This window comes from Aristolochia californica, unplaced genomic scaffold, assembly GCF_029961685.1.
Source record: "Aristolochia californica isolate CCGP_79_NKW_82.1479 unplaced genomic scaffold, dmAriCali1.0.hap1 SCAF_9, whole genome shotgun sequence".
NCBI classification, from domain to species: Eukaryota; Viridiplantae; Streptophyta; class Magnoliopsida; order Piperales; family Aristolochiaceae; genus Aristolochia; species Aristolochia californica.
In genome coordinates this window covers 4,533,890-4,560,073 of record NW_027182290.1, presented here as the reverse complement: position 1 = coordinate 4,560,073, position 26,184 = coordinate 4,533,890, and the positions used below count along the sequence as shown (strand labels likewise).

At 37.6% G+C, this 26,184-nt stretch overlaps 1 protein-coding gene across 3 annotated transcripts; it reads right to left on the bottom strand.

Moving 5' to 3' along the window:
* Positions 1 to 522: 522 nt before the first annotated feature.
* On the bottom strand, positions 523 to 26,184 carry LOC137941103 (general transcription and DNA repair factor IIH helicase/translocase subunit XPB1-like). 3 transcript variants are annotated; one of them, XR_011110360.1, is made up of 21 exons: positions 26,057 to 26,183; positions 25,920 to 25,963; positions 25,763 to 25,835; positions 25,501 to 25,669; positions 25,178 to 25,400; positions 25,029 to 25,088; positions 24,381 to 24,527; positions 24,222 to 24,302; positions 24,044 to 24,131; positions 20,261 to 20,598; positions 19,045 to 19,120; positions 18,770 to 18,963; positions 18,447 to 18,610; positions 18,278 to 18,350; positions 17,836 to 17,949; positions 12,757 to 12,837; positions 2,603 to 2,662; positions 2,105 to 2,188; positions 1,868 to 2,010; positions 1,136 to 1,593; positions 523 to 761 (listed from the first exon to the last, which is right to left on the bottom strand). XR_011110360.1 is itself a non-coding variant. In XM_068786362.1 (21 exons), the coding sequence occupies exons 1-20, from the start codon at positions 26,067 to 26,069 to the stop codon at positions 1,500 to 1,502; spliced, it is 2,319 nt and encodes a 772-aa protein (XP_068642463.1). In that variant the 5' UTR covers positions 26,070 to 26,184; the 3' UTR covers positions 920 to 1,230; positions 1,490 to 1,499. The 3 variants fall into 3 exon arrangements, 2 of the variants coding, with proteins under 2 accessions (XP_068642463.1, XP_068642462.1); XM_068786362.1 differs by lacking the exon at positions 523 to 761 and having other exon boundaries at positions 920 to 1,230; positions 1,490 to 1,593; positions 26,057 to 26,184; XM_068786361.1 differs by lacking the exon at positions 523 to 761 and having other exon boundaries at positions 920 to 1,593.

The window sequence follows — 26,184 nt, the reverse complement described above, 5'->3', positions numbered from 1 at the left end:
CATTATTTGAATGATCTTCATACTTTAATACACCTTTTTGCTTCAAGTAGAGAGCATAAATTTTTTTTACTTGAACATTTGAACGTTCTATCAATTTTTCTTTTTTAATTGCATCACCATCTGAATATAAAAGATTTATTGCAATAATCAAGTTTCACAAAGCTTTTGGTTCCTTCATCTCTTTCTTTTATCATTCAAACAGGTTGAGCAATTCAGTTCAAACTCAAATAGAACATTCCAATGGTGGATTCATGTCAACAGAACAAAGTGTTTCCTACCAAACTCAACCTTTTTATATGAGGGATTTTACACACTAGGCTCACTAGCTTAGATGCACATACAATTTCCTAGCTTACCAGTCACTTTTTAGTTGGGAGTACCTAAAGGGAAATTGGCATGTTGACATGTATGAGCCAAACACACCATGTGTGGTTGAAACATGGATGAAAAGAAAATGTAGTCGATGATGCATTGTCCATTTATTTACCTTACCTGGTTATCAAGGGTAAATGTGTAGATGAATAAAGTTTCTAACATATAAGGTATAATATATGATAAATTTCTAAAAAAAACTAAAAAAATAATGTTTATATATCAAAATATATAAAACTGCAAGGTAATGGACTCCAAATTACATCCATATATTAAAACCTTAGTTTGAGGGTGGGTACTGCAATCCAGAACCTGTTCTTGAGCTCCCTTCTTGTTAAACATTGCTTGGTTTTGCCTGGTATAGTGTCTTGTTTATTCCAAAAGCAACCCTAACAATTGATGAGAGATTAGTCTCCCTTGAAAGGTAAAATGCTAGGGTTAGCAAGCTGTGTATTGTTATTTCTGTTAGTCACTGGGTGAATAAGAGATTGGTAGATTGTGACACTGACCATCTCGGCTAACAGGAGTAAATGATAAATAACAGAAATGGGCAATCATATTACTGCAGATATCATTTCTTGCTCCTCCCTATACTCATTTCTTATCCTCATTTTCCTCACACACAAAGTGCTAGAGAACAAAGAGGCACTGCTCATTTTGGATGAGAACTTTTAACATGCAATGTACAACATGTTTCAATTCCAAAAAGGGGATTCTCATGCAACAACAAAGTTTAAGTCAATGATGCATGATGTCTGTGTACCTTGTGACCATCTTGAAAGTGATGTTGCTCGCTCCAGTGGCTTCAGTTGCAGACTTCCTCGGGCAAAGGCTCTTCACATCATCTTACATTGGGCACTAGCAGGCACATGGCAATAACAACCTAGATGAAACTTTCCATTTCCCGTACTAGGTAAACAGATTTTGAAAAGAAATAAATGGGATATCACAATATCCAGAGAATCTAAGGATAAATACAGAAGGAGAAAAATGACAGGATTGCCTAAGGTTTGCTAGAAGAAAATTGCAGTGTACTATGCACACACGATTTAAATAATATGAGCTTCTGTTGGAGCTTTCCCGATGACCATAGAATGCAAAAGTAAGCACTACATACTGAGATGAGCTTAACCATAACGTTTTCTAAATAGCTGATGCCTTTTTGCTGGATCTTTTGGCTTTTTCACCTGACCGTGCCCAGCCTGCTTGCCCCGTCCAGTGCTGTTGAAAAGGAAAGCGTTTCTTAGGTTAAACAAACCAAAAGAGGCAGAACTAATGATTCATAACTAACTATAAAAAGGTTGAATGCCCTTGACTAGGGAGTCCTTTTACATTGGATGCCATGAACAAATAACTTCTACTAGTAAAAGTATTTGCGTCATTGGACTCATCAATAAATTAGTGGCTTGCCGAAAAGACAACAGAACATGTGTAAGCAGGTCCTAGATCACAGCAATAACCCCTAATCCTAAAGAGGAAATGGAATGAATAATACCTGTACTCCATGTAGACCATGCCTTTTGCACCAGACATTGCACTCATTGAGCCCACAGCTCGGCGGGCCTTAAGGAGAGTGATATCATCAGCGTCTTCTTCTAATTGCTCCAAACCAACTGCATCATCGCCGGCATTTAAAACCTGTGACAGAAACCAGCTCTGTGACTCTACAGTATTACTTTTACAAGTTAAAACTCTATATAAACAAAAAAGAAGATAGTGGCAGGAGAGAAACCTTAGTGAGAAGTGCAAGTTGTTCATCAAGTCGATGATAATGGAGTTCAGCTCCAGAATCAGGTGGAGGCAAGCTTGTAATGATCTAGAATGATTTTGATCACTCGTTCGTGAGATACCAAAGCCATATAAATCTAAAAAAAATTCTTTTTTCCCTGAAATTTAATTTATCAAAGACAGAAAACAGGTAACAAGAGAAAACCCAGGCCATTAGAATGGGAAGGAGCTCCAATCAATAAGATGTTGATGGGAAACACCTTCTTCAGCAAGCTTATCAGCCATCTAGAACTTCCAATAACAAGATATTTACAAAGAAAAGATTTATTCGATCTGGTGATCCAGCTTCCACTTAGAAGAAGCATTTTTGCTACAACAAATTTCTCACTCATGAATAGTGTCCATAGTAACACAACTGATTGGCATAGAAGACTCACAACAAGCGAGTTTCATAATCCTCTTATGAATGAAGTGAATGACTGGCACATGATAGACATCATACCTTGAAGCTATAACCTTGGTCAATCAAAAATTGTTGCCTTTTAGTGGAGTAATACATCTCCTGCATCAGAAAGGGAAGGAAATAGGATAATGATAGTGTAAAAATAAAAAAATTTAGGAGAAAAAGAAAGAAAAAGAAGAATAATAGAGAGAAGAGTGTGTCTAAACAGCACTTGATGGGGGAGAAAATCGACCACTATTCTATGTAATTACTAAAGTGAAAGCTAATGAAAGTTACAAAATTACCCTTCATCACTTAAACTCATTACTAAATACTTCTCAAAACATTATGAAAACTGAACCTTGTGCTTCTAACAAAATACCTAACTTACTGCTTCTTCTAGAAGGATATACTAGGAGGATAAAATGACCAAAATACCCTAACATGAATTTTAAACCCCTCGCGCACACACACCACCCCTCCAGCTGGAGTGTATATTGAGAAGCACCAGTTTTCTACAAAAAATCCTGAATTTTCACCAAGCTGATTAGTAGATTGAATATATGGAGTGTCCGTTGCTCCACTCATCATTGCGTCAAGAATGAAGTAACAATCAATTTTTACATGTTTAGTTTGTTCATGGAATACGAGATTGCTATAGTGAGAAAGTTCAACTCCTATAATACAAACCTATCCCACTTAAGTTCATTAACTGTATGCGCCATAGCTTTGTATTTAGTTTCTACATTAGAGCGGACCCCCACATTCTGTTTTTTACACTTTCAACTAATTAAATTCCCAAAAAAAAATGCATAAAAGCCTGTAGCAGATTTCCTATCCAATTTGGATCCCACATAGTCTGCCTCTAAATATACCTCAATTTTTAAGTAACCATGTGGCTCATACAAGAAACCTTTTCCTGGTGCCCCTTCAAGAATCACAATAATCTAGGAGTTTCCACCAAATGAACTTTATGAGGGCACTCCATAAATTGACTAACCATGCTTATAGCAAATTATACATTTGGGTGTGCAACTATTAAATAAGTTTACCGACCAGCCTTTTATACATGGTCTTATCCTAGAGTTTAAATAAGATTTTTAGTCTTCTACTTGGCCTTATGATGGATTTGAACTCATTTTGACCAGTTTAGGTAATTCTGGCCATTCAATTTTTTGGTAAAAAATCACAATAGTATCCTTTCCATCTGAATTTCCAATCCCTCTAATCTAAGTAAACACTTTCAGCAAAGTTAGCCATAATAAACCAGAATAATTAGATCGAATAACCACAAAAAAATTCAATGAAATGCCTACGCAAGTTATGTGGCCTTGCACTAGATATTAGGGCAACTAACAATTCCAATCCAATCACAACTATCCCATAAAATGAGCAGCAAAGACAAATGAATTTCAACATACCATAAATTGAAAAAAATAAGGATGGTGTCAGCATCCAATAAGGTGATGCAGGCGACAGGTACAAGTCTGGTGACCTGTGCCAGTAATATTTGGGATAATCCCAAAAAACACAACCCTTTTGGGGGCACAAATCTCAATTGAACTGCTCAATTGGCAATAAAAGCCATCAATCTTAAGATTATGGTACAAAAGAAAAGGAAGAACATGACCCTTAACTTCAATTAGAAGGAAATCCTAGAATTCCCCCTTTTCTTGAGTATGCATAAACTTAAGAAAAAGATAAGATAACGCCAGAGAAGCTCCACAATAGAATCTCACTACTCTTATATATATAAAAATATAAACTTCTTGAAGAGCAGGTATGAAAGAGTCTCACATGACTCTCACAACAAGAAGTCTTACAGGGCCAGAATTATTATGGAATGAGGTCTCATAAAAGAGTTTCAGTTTAAAGGTATTTTAGTTATGTCAGTCTTCTATTTGTGTTCAGTTGTTCAATTGTTCTAGGACCTATCTTTTAGTGTTAAACTTTAGGTGTAACTGGAATAAGGGTAATTTAATTGTAATTGGTCTCTACTTGTTTCTTCTATTATAAATAGAAGTTCATTGTACTCAAATTACAACAAGTTAATGAAGTAATTCTCTTTTCTAGAAATTCAACATGGTATCAGAGTCACACATATAATGTGATCCTTTTCTGATCTATCATCTCAAGTAGTTTAGGTTCTTACTCTATCTTTTTTCTTTCTGTCTTGTCCCAGTACCCATTGTTTTCTAGTTGTTCACCCCCCCCCCCCCCCCCCCCCCCCCCCCCCCCATACTAAGCTTTTCATAGTTCAAATTATATATTGACGGAAAGGTCTTTGAGTCTAGTTTCTAACGCAAAAAGAATTTTGGTAATCGGAGTTTTCTACAAACAGAAATAGATATTTGAAACCGCAAAGGTCAGACTGCAAGAAAGGTTTGAGTAGCAGCATAAAACTTCAACTTTTGAGCTGTTTTATGCCATCAAGCACAAGATTTTATATAGATATTTACATGTCAAAAGAAAGATCTGTAAGTCTATTTTCTACCTTATCAAACCAATTCTCAATCTGAGTTTTCTAGAGGAAGATATAAATTTCGCAAGGGTCAATGGTCATACTGGCCAAAGAAGAAAATAGTACTTAGTTTGACCAGATTACGGAGTCCGAAATCTATCAGATTCTCTCTCAAAAAAAGTATATTTTATGAAGATATATTATACTTGGATGAAAGGTATCGAAGTCTAGTTTTAGAAGGAGAAAATTTCTTGTCAATCTAATCTATATTTAAGAAAATATTTGCATTGGAGTCAGCAAAGGTCAAACTACAGAACGAAGAGAATCAAAAGGTCATAAAAGATTCAAGAACGAATCTTTTTATGTCAAATTAGATATCAAATTAAAGTTCTTTGAATCTAGTTTTTTGAGCAAAAAACCTTTTGTGATCACGAGCTACATTTTGGGAGCTATTGATATCAAAAATACTGAAAAATAGGTGATTTGGGGAGAAAATAGAAGAGAAAATGGATTTCTGGAAGAGAGGCAGCTTTGCTGCCTTGGAATTCGAGCCAGAAAGGTCCTTCCTGCTTCTTTATAATCAAGGTTTAAGTGAAATTTTACAATAGGACAAAAATGTCCCTCAATACTCAAAATTACATATCTCCTAAAATACATGTCTAAATTGAATGAAAATTTAACTAGAGATAAAATAAGACATTCTCTATCTAATAGCCATATTATAAGAGAAAAATGTAATATTGATATTCTTATAAATGACCAAAATATCCCTGAAATTATATTTTAACACTCCCCCTCAAGCTGGAGAGTAAATATCAAACAATCCCAGCTTGTCACTAAAGGATACATGTTCACGTCTCCCCAAAGGCTTGGTAAATATATCTCCCAACTGTTCTGAAGACTTTACATAAGGAGTTACCACCTTTCCCCTGCATAACTGCATCTCTAATGAAGTGGCAGTCAACCTCTATATGTTTCGTTCTCTCATGGAATACAGGGTTGCTGGCAATAAAAATGGTTGCCTAGTTATCACAATTCATAGTCATAGGGCCAGGTAACATAAAACCCAACTCAAGAAGCACAGACTTAATCCCCATAAGCTCACTAACTGTATGAGCCATTGCTCGATACTCGGCCTCTGCACTGGACCTAGTCACAACTGTTTGTTTCTTACTTTTCCAACTTATCAGGTTGCTTCCAACAAAACAATAGTAGCCTGATGTAGAACGTCTATCCATCTTACACCCAGCATAATTGGCATCAGAATACCCCCAAGTACATCAATTTTTCCATTATGAGTACACAAAAGACCTTTTCCAGGTGCCCCTTCAAGTACTTCAAAATCCTCTGAGCAGCTTCTAAATGGACTTTTTGAGGATTTTCCATGAACTGGCTCACAACTCCTACAACAAATGAAATATCCGGCCTGGTAACTGTAGCATAGATCAGTTTACCTACTAACCGTCAGTATTGAATTTTATCCTTGAGTGTAGGACCCTGGGTGTCATGTAGATTATGATTAACTTCCATGGGGGTGTTTATAGGTTTAGCATCTAATAAACCATACTCCTGTAACATATCCAATATATATTTTCTCTGAGAAAGAACAATACCTCGCTTGCTACGAGCGACTTCGATGCCAAGGAAGTACTTGAGAGAGCCCAAATCCCTTGTCTGAAAATGTGTGGCCAGATATTGTTTAACTTTTGTAATATCATCAAGATCATCACCAGATAACACAATGTCATCTACATAGACAACCAAAACCACCATACCAGTCTTCCTTTTAAGTAAGAACATAGAATGATCACAATGACTCTTATAGAACCCAAATTGTAGTACCACATCACTAAACTTTTCAAACCAGGCCTGTGGACTCTGTTTAAGTCCATAAATAACCTTCTGCAGCTTACACACCTTTTTCTGTCTCCCCCTGAGCAACATACCTAGGACGTTGTTCCATATACACTTCCTCATGTAGATCACCATATAAAAAGGCATTCTTCACATCGAGTTGAAAGAGAGGCCAACCCATATTAACAACCATAGATATTAAGATACGTACCGAAGTAAGTCAGGCCACGAGAGAATGTCTCAAAGACATCAACTCCAAAAGTCTGCATATACCCTTTCACTATCAGTCGAGCTTTGTACCGTTCAATAGAGCCATCAGCATTATATTTGATAATATAAACCCAACGATACCCAACAATAGCTGCTCCTGTAGGTGAATCACATAGATTCCATATTCCTCGAGACACCAAAGCACTCATCTCATCATCCATAGTTTGTTTCCATTCTGGAGAGCACAAGGCTTCCTGCACTAAACAAGGTATATGGGAAGTAGACAATGACATAGCAAACGACTTGAAGGATGGGGACAAAAAATCAAGTGACACATATTTGGATATCGAATGAGAAGTACAAGACCATTTACCTTTTCGTAGACTAATAGGCAGGTCCAAATCAGAGACAACAAGATCTGCAAGCAATGAGGAAGCTAGTGGATCATGAGAAGAGAGCTTTGTAGAGGTAACTGCTGGAGGCACTGCAGGAGTACGGAGCGACGATTGTAAACCCAAAGAGGCAATGAAGAACTCGATGACGCTGGTACATCCAAAACTGCAATAGGAACAGGACAGTCTGAAGGAGACTCAAGTGATACAGGAAGCTCAATAGATGATGAAAAATATGGAGTATGTTCAAAAAAGGTCACATCGGCTGACACATGTTTTCCGTCGAGTAGGATCATAGCATTTGTACCCTTTTTATTGACGAGAATATCCCAAAAAACACATTTGACAGACCGAGGTGACAACTTATCGACTGAAGTTCCAAGCATATGAACAAAACAGGTACATCCAAAAATACGAGGAACCACACCAAACAATTTACAATTGGGTTTTAAAATCTGAAGTGGAACTTGACCACTCAAAACAATTGAGGGCATACGATTACCCAAGTAGCACGAAGTTAAAACTGCATCTCCCCAAAAAAATTTAGGAACATTCATATGCAATAATAGTGTCCTTGTAACCTCAAGGAGATGTCTATTTTTACGTTCAGCCACCCCATTTTGTTGTGGTGTATAAGGGCAAGATGTTTGATGGGTAATACCATAAGAATCACAAAATATTGAAAATGTATGGTTAAGATATTCCAAACCATTGTCAGTACAAAGTACATGAACACATGCACCAAATTGATTTTTTATTTCATTGAAAAAATTGAGGAATACATCAAATACTTCGGACTTCTCCCGTAGGAGATACACCCAAGTGACTCTACTGAAATCATCAATGAACGACAGAAAATACTTAAAACCAAATGGGCTAGGAACCCGACATGGACCCCATACATCAGAGTGGACTAATTCAAACAACTTGGTGCTTTGACTAGAACTAACTGGGAAACTGGAGCGACGATGCTTTCCCAATTGACAGGATTCGCAATCAAATGAAATATTGGCTAGCAGAGAAGGAAAAGACTGACACAACTTAGTTGGTGAGGGATGTCCCAAGTGCAGATACTACAAATAAGAAGAATTTATAGTAGTGAGAGCTATAGCTCGAGAAACGGATACATCATCCAGCATGTAGAGCCCTCCCTTCTCATGTCTTGAACCAATCGTCCTCTTCGTCTGCAAGTCTTGGAAAACACAAGAAGTAGGATAAAAGGTTACTGAACAGTTTAAGGATTTAGTTATATGACTCATAGACAAGAGATTAACTGAAAACTTTGGTACAAATAAAACAGAATCAAAGGATATTTGTGGAGTAGTGCGAACTATACCCTCCCCCTGAATGGGAGAGGTGGATCCATCAGCTAAAATAACTCGACGATATGAATGAGATGGACTAATGGACTGAAATAGAGAAGGCATATCTGACATGTGTGTAGAGGCTCCTGAATCAATGATCCAAGAGGGAGAATGAGACACATTTAGTGCATTCATACCTGTACTAGCCATCGTGGCACTTGCTGAGGAAGAAGGAGGAGTCTCGGTAGTCTAAGAAGCAGTAGATGAAGCACAGTTAGTTGACCCAGTCGTTGTAATAACTGCTGAATTTCCTCATACGATCCAGTGTGTGAGGATGCGTCCTTATCTGTGATTATAGAATTGGCCCAGGTAGGTTTACCAAATTTATCCCAGCATTTCTCAGAAATATGATTAGTCCTACCACAATAAACACATTTTTAATCCCCCCGATCATTTTGGCCACGACCACAGGTTTTTTAAGAGCGACTTCTACCTCTATTATTACCATCATGAAACTGACCATCGGGCTTACCAGTAGAAGATTGAAGCTTAAGAGCAGTTGCTTCTGGGAGGGCTCGACCTGACTCATTCTTATTTACAACTACACCTTCAACTCAAAGAACTCTGTTAAAAGCTTGCTCAAGAGTGGTCACATCCTCATTAACCAACAATTGGGCTCTAATAGCATCATACTCATGCCCCAAACCATCCAAAAATCGTGCTACTTGAATCTGATTTTCTTTCTCACGGATGATTTCAACATTCGTATTAAAAGGATGGAATATACTAATCTCCTGTAGTACTCCCCTCATCTCAGTGAAATAATATGTCACTGATCTATCTCCACGCTTCATATTAAAGAACTTCACATATAACTCATAGATCCTTGATAAATTACTGGAAGCCAATGTAGTCCACATTGCCTTAGCAGTATTGCAACTCAAAATCTTATCACTAAATCTGGATTCCATACTATCGACCAACCAGGTCATTACTAAATTATCTTCTGCCACCCAATCTTCAGTAATAGGTACCGGGGGATCATCATTTATATATTTTGCCATTCTTCTAGCCCTCAAATACATCAAAACTGATCTAGACCAGTTTACATAATTCGATCCATTCAACCGGATAGTAGTTATCTGAATAAACTGAGAGAATTTCACATCTGAGCTCTCAGCAGTCCTTTGGACAGCAGCCCGTGTGCTGGAACCAGCCATTAAATATCACTAAACACCACAATTCAGTACACTAGAGCGTCAATTAACCAAAGGGAAGCACTTTTCCCAAATTTCAATATTTGTGTAGTCAAGTGGGCCCCACACCGAATTCATTTAGGGCAATGCAGCACCCGATTCATTCAATTTAGAACCAATAGTGATCAATTCCAGCAATTGAGGCCATAAATCAATGAAAGAATGACCTAATTGCAAGAAATCAAGATGGCGTAGGCTATATGGATGATGACGCAAACATTAGATTGACGATGCAGGCAGATTTGAGAAATTACCTCAAATTGGGATCATTAAATACTTCTAAATCCCAACATTCAGTCAAATAGAAGCAGTAATCAATAGCCAATAGGCTAAGATAGGCAGAAAAAGAAAAAAAAGAAAAATTTTACCCTACCAGTCCAGAAATGTGGAGAAAACCTTCAAGGAGTTGCTAAAAATGGAGAAAAGATCCACAAAGTTCAAAGAAACTTGCCCAAGACTTGCGTTACTGCTCTGATACAGTGAAAACTAGGTGATTTGGGGATAAAATAGAAGAGAAAATGGATTTCTGGAAGAGAGGCAGCTTTGTTGCCTTGGAATCTGAGCCAAAAAGACCCTTCCTGCTTCTTTATAATCAGGGTTTAAGTGAAATTTTACAATAAGACAAAAATGCCCCTCAATAATCAAAATTATATATCTCCTAAAATACATGTCTAAATTGAATGAAAATTTAACTAGAGATAAAATAAGACATTCTCTATCTAATAGCCATATTATAAGAGAAAAATGTAATATTGAAAATCTTAGAAATAACCAAAATACCCCTGAACTTGTATTTTAACAAGTACCAAAGGTCAGTTCAAACAAAAATTTCTCTTTTTTTCGTTTTCCTTCCCTATTATCTCTCTAGGCACTTACGTGAATTGAGTTTTATTTTCTCCGAAAATCCAAGTTTTTTATTCAAATTTGTCTTCTAATCGGAGAGTTTTGATCCGACTTAATCACTCTATGATGTGCTAATTCAAGATATACAATAACTTGCATCAATGTTGTTTTCAAGTTTTGTGTTTTTGTTACTTGATTGTATATCTTCCACATAGTAGACTCCGAAAAATTGTAGTCACCCCAAAACAATTGTAGCACCCCACATAGTCAGCCCAAAATTGTAATTCCCCATTAACCTTTTACTTGGTAATCTTTCTCCTACCATTTTTTTTTACTCTTGTTTACCGCCTTTTTTGGCCAACCATTTGGTATGTTGCTTTGGTTGGTCCTTTTTTTATATATGGGTGTTCTTAAGTCTAGTGAGATTTTTTTATTGGAGCCCTTGGGTTTTTTATCGCCGTATTATGAGTGACAAGCATTACCCACTTTAGTAATTATTATTACTATTTTTGTTCAAAATCCTTTGAGGTTGGTTTCGACTTATGTTTTTATCACCCATTTTTTACTTTTTGAGAGTGTGTCCAGTTTCGTATTTATCCTAGGGACACCTTGATGGAGGAGATCATTACTACAACTATTTTACTTGTTTCAAGCTAGGATCATTGCCATTACCTCCCAGCTTGAGGGGGAGAATAGAAGGAGAAGTATGGGGATGAGATTGGAAGTTGAGTGCTACAGTGGTTGCGCCTCCTTTCGAATTCCATGTTTGAGAAGTAGTATAATCTACAATAAAGAATTCTACTTCTTATGGTAATTTTTATGTGACCAAAATATTCAAGAACAAGATGAGAACAAAATATGAAGTTTTTTACATCTTTGAAAAATTGCATTTGTGAAGAATTTTTTTTTCTGCAAAAGAAAATTGAAAACCAAAAATCCTTTTTATTGCAAACTGAAGTTATAGACTCTAACTTGAGGGGGACTGTTGAAGAATGGGTATGGAAGAGTCTCACATAATTCTCAAACAAGAGTCTTATTGGGCCAGAATTATTATGGAAAGAGGTCTCATAGAAGAGTTTCAATTTAAAGGTGTTTTAGCTATGTTAGTTTTCTAGTTGTGTTCAATTGTTATAGGACTTATCTTTTAGTGTTTAACTTTGGGTGTAACTGGGATAAGGGTAGTTTAATTGTTATTGGTTTCTACTTGTTTCCTCTATTATAAATACAGGCTCATTGTACTCAAATTATAACAAGTTAGTAAAGTATTTTTCTTTTCTAGAAATTCAACAAAACTTGTAAGATTTTTTATTTTTTTTGATAAAAAGAGAAAAGAGTGACAAAGAAGAAAAATAGAGAGGAGAAGAGTGTATTTATCCAGCACTCAATGGGGGAGAAAATCGACCACCTTTCTATTTAATTACCATTGAAAGTCACAAAATTACCCCTCAACACTTAAACTCTTATAACTTATTAAATACCACTTAAAATATAATGAAAATTAAATCTTATGCTTCTAAAATAATACCTAACTTATTGCTGCTGCCAGAGGGATATGCAAGGAGGTTAAAATGACCAAAATATCCTTACATGAATTCTAAGAAATAAAATCAAAGCATGAATAGTAAATCTGATTCATAGTGGTTGAACTGCCCAGCTAGTTCATCAATGCTCTTCTAACTATGGCAACTGGGTGTAAATATCAGATGAACCATTCAAAAAGGGTCATATTCCAAGTCAAGAATGTAAACCCAATCACATGTCACTCATAGACTTAGGCTCATGTAATGGGAACATACAGGAAATAAACATGCATATTAAAAAGATACTAAAACACATGATACAAGAGATAAACTGGCACTGCCTGGACAAATGACAATGGAAGAACTGACCACACCTGTGTGTCTGTGGATACCAGTGAGTAGAAGAAGGCATTATACTCCTCTTTACCTCCTGCCAGCCGATCTTGAAGTTTACCCTATCAGTCAGATACAGATGGCATGAATAAATGATGACTAGAGTCACCTTATGTAATCATAATACAAAATCACTACAGATCTAGGTAAAGGCCCAGCTTCGTTAGTTCAAACCACAGATACAGGTTATGATGATGATGTTGAATATTATTAGGAAAAGTACATAAGAGTCCCATTTTATGTACTTTTCTGTAATATATATGGCTTAATTGCCAACATGCCCCTGAAATATAACAAAACAGCCCATGTATCCCTAGGGTTAAAAATAATGGATAAATACCCTATAACATCATCAAAATTCTCTACATCACTCTACAATTAAATATAGTTAGTTAACTTTAACTTTAGTATGTAAAAAGACGAAAGTACCCTTACAAAAGATTATTCTTCATCTTTTCTTGTGTGCTTATGAATTATTCAATGTGCCTTCCATATGAGTCAGGCCAACTTAAGATATGCCCCAAAAAATATGTGAGACCCACCAATAGGTTCATTTATGTAGGCTCATATGCATGTTTAAAAGAGAAATTGATTTTACAATTTTTTGTCATTTTACATGCTAAAGTTAAGAGTTCTCTGATTTTGTTTGATGGTTGGGGTATTGATAGGCCTCCAGTCTTACAGGTATACAGCAGAAAAATGGGCAAATCAGGTAGAAGGGAGGAAAGACAACTCAGCACCCAGAGTGGCAGATCTCACTAGCAGCAGCAGCAGCAACAGGACAATCTTAAAAGACTATCCCTTAAAGACAGTCAGTTACAGGAATAAGAGAATAAAGGGGAGGGAACTGGCAGGAAGCGGGCAGAGAAGAAATTGGCAGAGAAAAGAGAGGCTTTCAAACCCTCGAAGTCTGGACAGGATCATCATCATCGGCTCGGTTGCAGCAGGTAAGCTTTCTGAACATCGGTCTCTATCAGGTATTTAGGCAATTTTGGTGATAAATAGTAATGTAGGGATATTTTGGTCATTTTACATACTCATATGTCTCTCATAAAGTTACAGTAACCTAGACTTCATATTAGGACTCTAGTTTTCAATTTTCATTGAATTCTGATTTGTATTTGTGAAGTTATGAGAGTGCTTAAAATGAAGGGCAGAAATGTCCTTTTAATGTAAATTTTATTCGAGAGGTGTTATTAAAAGGAGAAGGCTCGATTTCTGAGCCCTCATCCAACGCAACCTCCAAAGCTGCTTTCTCTCTCTCGTCTTTTTCTTTTCTCTCTCTCTTCTATTTCAATCTTGCAACTTTTCAATATTACTTAGGGGTATCTAAGCATTAGATTAAAATCCAATGTTGTGTAGGCAATCATATCATTACTACAATATGTTAGGAGTAACCCTATATTCCAATATATGAAGAGAGACAGAGAAGGAACTCAAGCACGGCAACCATTAACTGCATCCAAGTTTTTCACATTTTAGAAATCCAAGACATTAAAATTGCATGTCATTTCGTTGTATCTAAATCTATCTCTATTTTATCATTAAACAATCTAAGGAAAAAATAACCAGAATGGACATCACCTATGAACACACATGAAAAGCAAATGATACTTAATAGAATAAATTATTTTTTTAAGAATGATATGAATTTTATTGAAGAGACAAAAGGACAGAAGTATAAAATAAAATATAAGATTTAATGGTTGGTGGGGACACCAGTATGCCCATTGGGCCCAGTGAACCCACCAATTATGGTTGAAATTATTTTAATTTTATTTTTAGTTTATAATTCCTGATTTTATTGGATTTGATCAGATAGTGATCTAATCTATTTTCAATTTTCAATTTTAATTTTAGTTATTTATAATGCAAGGAAAGGAATGGAAAAAGTGGTGAACTTTTCAGAACAAGATGTTGAATTCGGCTTTGATAATAAATTATTAAAATCTCTTTGTTTCTGGTCTCTCCCTGTTTCCCTCCCCTTTCTTCTTCTTCATCTTCCCCTTCTTCTTTCTTCTCTATTCTAATTGATGGTGAGACCGGTATGCCCATTGGAACCCACTGGACCCACCAATTATGGTTGAAATTATTTTTATTTTATTTTTAGTTTATCTTTCATGATTTTATTGGATTTGATCAGATAGTGATCTTATCTATTTTGAATTTTAAATTTCGATTTTAATTTTATTTTATCTTTTATGATTTAATTGGATTTGATCAGATAGTGATCTTATCTATTTTGAATTTTAAATTTTAATTTTAGTTATTTATAGGCTGTCATAGGATATTGAATTCAGCTTTGATGATGAATTATTAAATCTCCCTGTTTCGAGTCTCTCCCTCTTACCCTCCCCTTTCTTTTCAATTCTCCTATTTCTCATTCCCAATTATTCTTTCCTTTTCTCTATTTTTTTCCTTTCTCTTTCTAATTCCAGCAATTAACCAATACTCGCATACGACGATTAAAATCGTGATTCGTCCCGTATCAGTTTGGTGTAGAGCAAAAATCCTGCCTCTTCCTTCTCCTCTCTATCTTTTTTCTTTCTTTCTCTCTTACGGCAAAACCATAGCTCCTCCCCCTCCCCTCCCCCCCCCCCCCCCCATCACCTATGCTATATTTCCTTCTCTTGGCTGCATGCGCAAAGACCTCGCAGTGCCAATGATTTCAACCCATACACGATTGACGCCCCAACCCTCGTTGACGGCCATTCTCCACTGTCCCATCTGTCATCAATGACACACGGTAACCAACCGACATCCCTCAGCCATCATCATGTCACAGATGCCACGACATTTTTTTTGAGAAGAAAGTGTGAATGTATTACTAAAGAAAGATTACAAACCTTGAAGTTATAAAGACATTTCCTCCACAAAAAGATGTTGGAGTGAAACGCCCTTTTTGCTTGAGCATCGGCTAAATGATTAGCCGATCTTGGAACATGTTTCCACGTACATTGTAAAGCAGAAATTAACTTACAAATTTCATCAAATAACTCCCAATGACGCTAAGGTGGTTTGGATGGCTTTGTGCACCAGTTGATAATGACTTGAGAATCTCCTTCAACTAAGAGAACACCTTCCTTTTTTTCCTTGAAAAGTTTCAGACCGTTGTACAGCCCATATAACTCCGCACAAGTAGACTCAGAAATACCAATTGGGCCCGCATATGTGAAGAGAAGATTAGCGTTTTCATCGTGAATTACACCGTCATATCCAGCAGGACCCGGACATCCAAGAGCACTTCCATCAAAATTTAACTTAAAATGCCCAGGAGGGGGTTTAGACCATTCAACCATTTCAGGGGCTTTTGTCGGATAAGACATACCTGCAATATTTCGCCAGTTTCCTCATATGTTTGTCCCCTTTAAATTGCAGTATTCTTTTCGAAGGAGAACCAAAGAGGTTACTTGACCGATAATTTGATCACAAAGTATTTTCTGATGGAGAGTTTTCTGATTGAATTTTCGATTATTCCTTTCTTTCTATAAATTTCACGCAATGTCGCCCCCTTCACTCAGGCCTCCCCACCATCATCTCCAATTCCCGTCGAACTATCGATTGAGCCATCGCTAATGATCTCTCATTCTTCTACCATTGCCTAACATTCTCGACCCCGCCAATGCCACCTACCACCACCGCCGTCTCTATCGTTAGTTCTTGCCTGCGTTGTGCCGTGTCGAACTTTCCCACACCCCCTCCCTACATCGTCTTTGCCACATCATGTAATGGACGAACTAAGCCAGGGAGAGAAATAACACACCCCCCCCCCCCCCCCCCCCTAACCCCAATGTTCTTTGTTCACACACACGCAAGAAAGTTTTTTCGAAAACAAAAATGCAACAACAACAGGTGCACCAAACTGGCATGGACTTCGTATTTCATTTTTCCTATGCACAGGTACACATACATCTATATTAGACATTTTGGGTTTATCATTTTTTTTTTTTTTTTGATAAAGATGTATTGTATTAACAAGCGAAAATTTACAAAGGAAGAGGGAGCAAATCCCTAACAACAAGATGTTGGAGGGATGCTCCCTGCTTGGCAAGCACATCTGCTGCCGTATTTGCAAATCTCGGAATGTGAGACCAAATACAAGAAAATAATGAGGTAATCTCTAAAATCTCCTGAAAGATTTTCCAATGCCTCCATGGCGGAAGGGAAGCACACCGACACCACCCAATGACTACCTTGGAGTCCCCTTTAATGTGGATTGGACCACTGCATTTATCTCTGAACACCCAGTGCCCATTGAGAAGGCCATATAGCTCTGCAGACGTTGAATTGGAGATGCCTAATGGACCCGCATAAGAAATACACTGATTGTCAGATGGATCCAAGATCACACCTCCAAAACCTGCGATCCCCAGATTGCCAAGAGAAGAGCCGTCAAAATTCATTTTTAGGTACCCAAACTCCAGGGGAGCCCACTCTTTCATAACTTGAAACTTGGTCCCAAAATGCATCTTTGTCAGGTTTCTCCAGCTATCACGAATGGAGGTGCCCTTGAAAGAGCAGAAAGGCTTCTTTGTCAGAAGCCAGGTGAAAATTTGACCCGTCACTTTTTCCACTACTCTTGCCTCAATTTCAAATTTAGCATCGAACCGCCTTCTATTACGTTCGTTCCAAAGCCCCCACGGCACAAAACTGGCACAGGCTGAGAGCATCATTTTACCGAGCCCAAGAAGGGGATAGCCGATGATCGACTTGCTAAAACTGATCAGATCCGCAGATATACATAGTGTAATTACCAAAAAAGCTATTGGCAAGAATATTGCAGCCCCAGCTGCCCATTCATGCTAACAAACAAAAAACAAATCAATTAAGATGTTTCCAACTGAAAAATTATGTTAACGTCATTGCATATTGTCTTCACCAAGAGGTCCAGGACTGATATCCAGTCCTCGATCTCTACACTTTGCCACCCTAGAGAGCCCTCTAAATAGAACCCTCTTTCTCATCGTTATCGTAAAAAAAGATATCAATGTAACTCTTCATATACACAACAACAGTCATATAGCAGTTCAAGGGCATAAACAAATGATAAGGGCACATACCTTTGCTCTCAGAATACGGCCAAGTCGCTGGGCTTCTTGACGCCGAGAACCAGCATGAGATGAGATCTGGATAATTACATTAGCCTCAGGAATATCTATGGAGTTATCTCCCACCTACAAAGAACCGGAATGAGCATTACAGGGTACAGAAGTCAAATATCTGTAGATGAGCACAAAGATGCACCTAATTTCCAAAAAAAAACAGATCAACAGTAGAAAGGAAAACAAGTTGAAGAGAAAATGGTCAAGCCTTTTAACAAGTCCAGCATGGATATGGCAAAAAAAATTACTATATAATTAACTACTGAGGAAATAATGCTCTGAATCAAATAGATGTCTTTTCAAAAAAAAATTAATGTAGTCTTGTTTTCAGTCCATGGAAAAAAATCTGACTGAGACTCAAAAGAATACTGTGGAGCCAAACTACACAGCCAAAGATTACCTTGGAGAGAAAAACAGTGTTTACATCAGGACTATGCTTGAATGCATAGAGGATTCGTGTCCTCTCATGGTGGCTGAGCACAAAAAATAGTTAGTATTGCAAAAAGGAGAATGAATGAATATCAACTTTGGCACAAAATAATAACAACTAGACAATAATTGGGACAAACCTGGTTGCACCGTAGATCATTGGTTTCTTGAGTTTCATAGCATATTCAGTAAGGGCAAAAAGATTATCAGCAAATACGATAATCTTGTCACCACGCTGTTGTTCATGAAACTGGATGAGAAACTCGCATGCCCGGAATTTATTTGGGTTCATTACATACAAAGCCTGGAAGGAGACGACACAATTCAGTAAGGTTTAAAAAACCAAACTTTGACCATATAGAGAAAAGGGTCTTTTTTTATCCTAAATCCATGAGAAAAGTGTTCACTGACCAAGTAACAAGTTTTAATAGAAGGAACAATTCCAAAAGATTACATCAATCACCTGCTTTTTTTTAGAATTTTCCTTTTTTAAATATTCTGCGAAAAATTCCTTTGTCATTGGACACCATACTTCGGCACACTGAACATTTGCAATGAACCCTCCCTTTACAAGATCCAACCAGTTTGCCTCATATAATTTGGGGCCAATGAGGAAGTTCAAATCTGTTATACGTTCATCCTCTCTGACAAGGGTTGCTGTAATACGAAGTTGGAAGTAAGTTTCTGCAAAACTTAGATAATGTCACTTAAAGAAGGCAATTGGATTTCAATAAAGACCAGTTAGTCCAAGTTTGCAGTGAGATTTGGTGATACTGATGACCTTTCGAAACATATGTGCAGGGACCACATGCACCTGCAAACCCCGAGTGAGCCAAAATTAAAGTAAGTAGTCGATAATCTGGTTCAAATACATGAAAGAATGTTAATGTGGTAAAAATAAGAAAGTAAACAATAAAAGTAGAGTTACAACTGAGTGAAACTTCCACTTCAGTTGCCCAAGTTTCACGGATACACATGACACCTACTCATGCTAAATACATCCACTACTTGATTGTCAGACAATAGATGGAACCCACTCGATGAAATCCTCATATTTCTTAGGGACGCTCTCAAAACCACTTGAGGGCAAAACATGAATGTGTTCCCAGAGTAAATATAATCTGCTAATAAAATGGGAACTAAGGGCTGAAGCTTTTCTGAGGGCAACTCGACAGAGGACATTAGTTGGACCACTCAGCAGTCTCCCCACTAGCCTCCTACAATACCCACTTCAATGACATGGAGGAACTTTTGGCCTTCCTGGACATCACCAGGCCCCACATCCTGAGGGAAGCCAACCACTTGGCACTCCCTTGCTGGTGGTCAGGCTCTCAACAACATTTTGTAGTCGGAGATGATCAGGCATAGTGGCCCACCTGCATCAGCCTTTGCTTTTTCTTGTAGCGTTTGCTCGTTTGAATTCACCCTAGTTGGTCCTGTTGGTATTCTTTTTCCTCTTTAGTGAAATTTCTTCCCATAATTAAAAAATAAAATTTCCAGACAAGTAATGTCACTTGAACACTTCTTTGTATACATAGTACACTTTGGAAAAAAAACACCTTTTTTTGGACTAGTGGGTTATATTCATAAGGCATAAAACATGATAACATACAAGATGGGGAAGATATAATGATTAACCCTCGAAGCACTTTTTTGAGAATGCCAACCACTAAAAAATCTGCTTGTGCAAGAGGAGATGATCGTGGCTAGATTAGTACTACAATTTCTCAGAGTTTATGACCATTCAAATGTTTGTATGGTATTTTCAGGCCACCAATCAGGCAGCTAAATCATCCAACAGGTAAGATTGGTGGATGAGACATCACACCCAAATACAAATGACTTTTTTTCGTTCTGTTTGTCACTACTGCTCTTGTACCTCTTCACTTTCATTTTACCATTATAAGCATATCAAGAAAAGAGGACAGAATCTTGATCAGACACAAGAATATACCTCATCCATTAGAAGTAATCCCCATTCCCGGTTTCTCATCTCCTCTATGATCTTCTCAGATTCCTCAGATCGTTTCCCACCAAATGCAACCATGTTGTAAGTTGTCACAACCACCCCAGCGTTGCCACGGAACCTCTCTTTACTTTCAGATGTGAAACGGCAAATTTGGTCATCTCGGATGGTGGACCACAACTTGAACTGGAAAGCCCATTGGTCCACAGAAACGGCATTTGTCGCTAAGCAAAGGCAGCTCTTTCGAATTCGACAGGCTGCAGAAACACCAACTAGAGACTTCCCAGCTCCACAAGGGAGCACAATAATGCCAGATCTTGCTCTACCTGTAGTTTGGCAGCTCTTAGAACCTTATGTGAAGCTACACAAGGAAATGGAAAACTTGTACATTTTCACAATCAAATAAGGTTTCCCCTGCTAAGTTCAAAAAAAAAAAAAAAATTGCACCTGCATTTCAGATACAGTCCTGATTATGAAAGCCTTGACCATACAACAACCTTAGGGTTCTAGGATCAGTCCCTAGTAAGCGCAATTGATATATGCTACTCTATTCGGGCTTAAGCAAATTTAAAGCTATTGTGAATCTTTTTCATTGTTGTGAACCCTCTGAAGAGGATCAATTTCCAATAACAACAGTTCAATACGAGAGGAAAAAAATGTCCATGCTGCAGGCCACCAAATTGCAAGACACCATTTCAACAGGTAATGTCTGAAACAAAATTGCATTATATGCATGCAAAAAAAAAATTCTCATGATGATACAAATATGGTCAACTGATCACTAGATCTCACAGACTTCGGATGGATCATGATAGATAAAAGGCCACATTCTAGATTCGTAGACAAGTATGATTTCAGAAAGGTTACTTGGTAGATCCATAACAAATCAAATGGCAGAGCAAACACAACAAGAGACCACAGATAGAAGATAAATCAAACTTTAAGAAATAGGGGGAATACCAAAAAAAAAAAAAAATTCAATAAATTTGAGTTTTATAACATGGCATTCATGTAAGCATCCATAGAAGCTAGCTACATTTATTATTATTTTTTAAGAGAATGGTAAGAAATGCATTAAGAGAAATTGTACAAATAAAAAGCCTGAAAAGCCACTTTCACCTCAAAAAATACAGAGAATAACAACGGGCCAAAAGGAAAAGAGTTAGTAATGAGAAAATCAGGAAGATCTACTCCATCTCTTACTAACCAATTAGCTGATGAATTAGAGTTGTACGGCTTATGAACCCACTTAATCTCGAACTGTCTACTAATTCTATGATCTCATAAAAAACATGAAGAAGTCTCCAAGGAGAAGATTTCCCAAAGTGAAACCAAGAAACCACCACTAAAGAATCACCCTCAATCACTAAGGGACCTGAAAAGTTTCGAAGAAAGACCTTCACATCACATAAAAGGGCCCGAAGTTCTGCCTTGATCAAATCACTATGACCCAATGGTGTAGAGTATAGCTGGGGGCCCAACCTGCATACTTCCCAATAACAAACAGAGCCGAGATTTGCTCTTGAATTCCCATTGAAGTTCAACTCCAGCCATCCTTAGGAGTTATAGACCAAGGAACAATAGTGGGAGGGAGATTGTCAGAGGAAGCAACAATGTCTCTCTGATGCATTCTTAAAATAGTACTAAGATGATGAACCCTTAAATATTTACTCAACTACAAGTTCGTGTAGTGAATAATCCTCTACACCCCAGCCAAAGACCTTGCCTACCAAGAAAAATTTTTATTGTTTATTTCTTCCACAAAGCCCAAATTATTGTCACAAAAGCAGTTTGCCATAATTTTCTCTTTCGAGTTGACAACGTTTAGTTAAAAGCTGAACCATAAAATTTAAAGAAAGCATTGGGAAACACATGGAAAAGCCAAATTTAGATAATGCAACACCCAAACCAAGAAAAAAAAAGGACAATCGACAATATGACTAGTTGACTCCCCTCACATTTACAAATTTGCAAATTAAATCATCTATCTGGCCCCTTCTAACTAGCTGATCAGTAGTTAAGATTTTTCTTTTGGAGGCACACCAAATGAAATGTTTAATATTAGGAGTGAAATTTTCCATGTTAAAAACCAATGTTTATGAAAAACTGGGGGATCAGACATTAAAAAACATAAAATGAAGAACCTGAAAAAGATACCAAAAGGGGCTGCATACATTATTTTATTTTATTTTTTTTGAGTAAAAGGTGTGAATGTTAATAAAAGAGTGAAGATTACAATACCTGGCTAAAAAGAACCTTCCTCCACAACAAGGAGTTGGAGTGAAACGCCTAATTTAACCTGAGTATCCGCTAGATGATTAGCTGATCTAGGGATTGAGTTGAAGGGTCATGGCTAGATCTTAAATTTGTTTGTCTTCTGAAATAAGTTCGAGAGATGGGTAGCCTTAGAATTTGATCTCTCCCTCTCTTATTTTCCCAAGGTCGATTATGAAGGGAACTAGTTGAGCGCATTCATGGGAGTAAGCTCATGCACTGGCTAGAATTGGTAGATGGGTTGGGTTGGGTTGGGCAGCAAAGGGAAAATTGACAAAGGGATTTTCACTAATGTAGCAAGTGAAATTTTGGGAGGGGGAGCTTAACAAGGTTCAAGTGGTAAAATTGACGGGGTTGAAACAAGGATTGCGGAGAGATGGGTTTTGGTGGTCAGAAGAGGGGGTGAGAGACTAGAGAGTCACCAATAGGCTGTAGGTGTGGCATTGGTTTGGTGGAGTGGGGGAGTTGTGGGAGGAGACCAACGATCTTGGTGGAGGAGTCCTAACGTGGTTTGGAGCTGAAGCTTGAATCATTTCTGGGAGGTTTTTGGACGGGGAGGAGGGATGGGGTGATGGTCACACGCACGGAGGGGGTCTAAAGCCACGTAGGGAATATCAAGAAAAGAAAAAAAACAACTGTTTCATAGGTAGTATATGGAAAAGTAGTGGGGATGAGTTGGAGAATTATGGAATCTTGGTTTAGCAAGAAGTTGGATTCCCCTTGGAGGTTGCTTGCCCAATCTCTCTCTCTCTCTCTCTCTCTCTCTCTCTCTCTCTCTCTCTCTCTCTCTCTCTCATGGACCCACATTCCTAAATTGGTGAATCGACAGCAAAAAATTGGCAAATGATGGGTCTTCCCTCTCCTACTTGGCTCTATTTGGTCCTCCATAATCTGTTTGTTTTTGGAACAGTTTCTCCTAATCTTATTTAGGTGACCCCCTGGCCTGTGGGGGACTCCTCTCCTTTCACTATAACAAAATTCAGGCTATTTCCGTAATAAGATATCCCAATGTGGTCAATGAGCTAACAACTCAATGTAATTTCTTCCATGATTTCATACTTCTTTTTGGGAGAAAATTCCTACATTTTTATGGATAAACACTCCCTAATTGTCATCAACTGGAGCAGCAAGTAGAATACAAATGCGTGGGAGGCTGCGGCATCTTTTTTTTAAATCCTTGATCTTGCAGATAACTGCTTTGCTAAATCTTTTTTTCCAAAAAAGGGGTCTCCTTCCAACCCCTCATTGTAAGAGCCTCCCTCTTCACATTTCAAAAAAAAAAAGGGGCTCCCTCTTCCATTTTGTAGCTTTACCTTTGGGCTTTCATACAACGACCCTTTAACCCAAAAACCAAAAATAATAGATAAACATTCTCATCATTTTCATAAGAAAATCAAGGATAAACATACCTATCTAAAATTTCCTGTCTGAAAATAAGGTTTACCAATTACAAACATGCATACATAATTAAAAACCTCTTATCTCAATAAGGTTTACCATTTCCAAACATTTTACTCAAACTCTTTTCCTGGTATGGACGGGGTTGTGCCTGAGGCTTCAATTCCATGTTCAAATCAGGGTTCACCTATTAAATGCAGCATCAATCAAATAGTATTCTTATCTGCCAGAGCTCATAAATAAATCTTGATGAAACTTTAGAAGGAACAAGTCATACATTGTCATTTCTGAAGTCATACTCCTCCAACATAGGATAATTTAACGCATTTGGTAAGCACCTTTGCTTTACATTTTCTACCTGTAAAAGCATTTAAGTGTAAGAAATTAGCACAATTAAGTGCTCACTGTAGAAATGTGTATCATTGTTTTATTCCACCTGAGCAGGGTCAATTTCAAAAGCATGAGTTTCTTTCTCTTCAGCAGCAGCTGCAACGTTAGCTCCTTCGAGCAACTCCTCATGCCCGCTACTTTCTATTTCACCCAAAATTTTGCTGACAGAAAATGCATCACTTCCTTTTGAACCCTAAACAGAACAAATGGCATCACAACTAGAAATATGTCAAGAATGTTGTGTCAAACCTGAGAGGAGCCATTTCCAAAGGTTCAACTAACACTAAGAAAGATTTTATCATATTACATGTGTGCTATTACTCAAAATTGATTTTACAATTTTGTTTCACATTAGAGCTAGATTTAGTGATGCCTCTTTATATCTGAAAAAAAAATTGCTTTTTCTGTTACAAAGCTTAACCGTTTATCACTCTATTTGAAATGACAGATAGCACAAGTTCTTTCCTTACACTGTGTCGAGTAAAAAGCAAAACTTTGTTCTAATCTTAAAAGAGTATAAGTCAGAACTATGTCAAAAGAATGAATCAATCAGAGCATAATTAATATAAAGTTGATTTACTCTTATGGTCAAGAAATGACTGATTAAAAAAGAAACAATATAATACATGCCTAGTAAACATATGGATAAATATTAGCTGTTGTGAGGAAACGAAAGAAAACAGATGTAAATTACCTCATTGGAATAAATTCTTGCCTTAGATATGACGTCATCCCTAAGCAAGGTCTTCAGTACCTGCATGTATCATACGAATGACGAAGGATTTCATTTATAGATACAATCGAAGAATAGTGGCAAGAGGGTAAAGGGGATCACACCCGTACCTCAGGCAAAGGGGATTCCACAAAGTAACGGTTCTTCTTCAACACAAGTTTTACTTTCCCGTAATTGGAAGTGGAAGCATAAATAAAATCAATCATCTCTTTTGGGAGTTTAGTCTTTGATAACTTATTCAAGACGGCAACTATCGTTTCAGTTTCAAGCCCAACAGAGACAGCAGCGTACAAGGAATGGGGCGTCAAGTTATACTCGTGCATAGACTCAGGCCTGTGCAAAATTTCCAATCAACTGAAAGCGATCAATCGAGCAGAAATAAAGAGTATGATTCAATGTAAAATGAGAAAAAAAGTGAAGGTAGAATATGTACCGGCAAACGGGTTCGGCAATGGCAATGAGGAAATCATACGCTTGCTTGTACAATGGGGAGAATGTCTCGAGAAAGATCCTGCCATCAGCGCAAGCCCACAGAGGGCGGTTTCCATGATCGGGCTTCAGTTCTAGCTTAGTGAAATCTCTCTTCTTCGGCTCCGTTTCATCTTAAAAAAACCACGCCAAAACACAAAATTGAAAACATTCAGCTAGAGCAAGGATGATAACTAGGTATCTGGAAAAATGAACAACCAGAATACCTTCGCGACGAAATTCATCAAAATCTTCCGCGTAATCCAGATCATCGTCAGCAACAGCATTTCGGTCATCCTCCTGCCATGAAGAGATAGTCAGGAAAATAATAAATACATGCTCATCAAAATGGGAGATTCGAAATCTGAAGGGGTTAAATTCGACCTTCGAGAAAAACTTGAGCTTCTTACTGGGACGACCTTTTTCGCCTGAAGATAACAAGGAAAACAAAACAATCAGATCGTTTCATTCGTGGTTGTAAACCTAACATTGGGAAGTAAAGCGAAAGAAGAATTCGGTACCGTGACCCGCCATGTTCAACAGCCGAAAGAACCAGACGTCGATGAGTTCCGTGCTCTCCTTCACGTTGGTTGCATCGCGTAATTTAAGAGCTATTTTTCGACAACGGGGTCCCAAAGTTTCAAAAGCT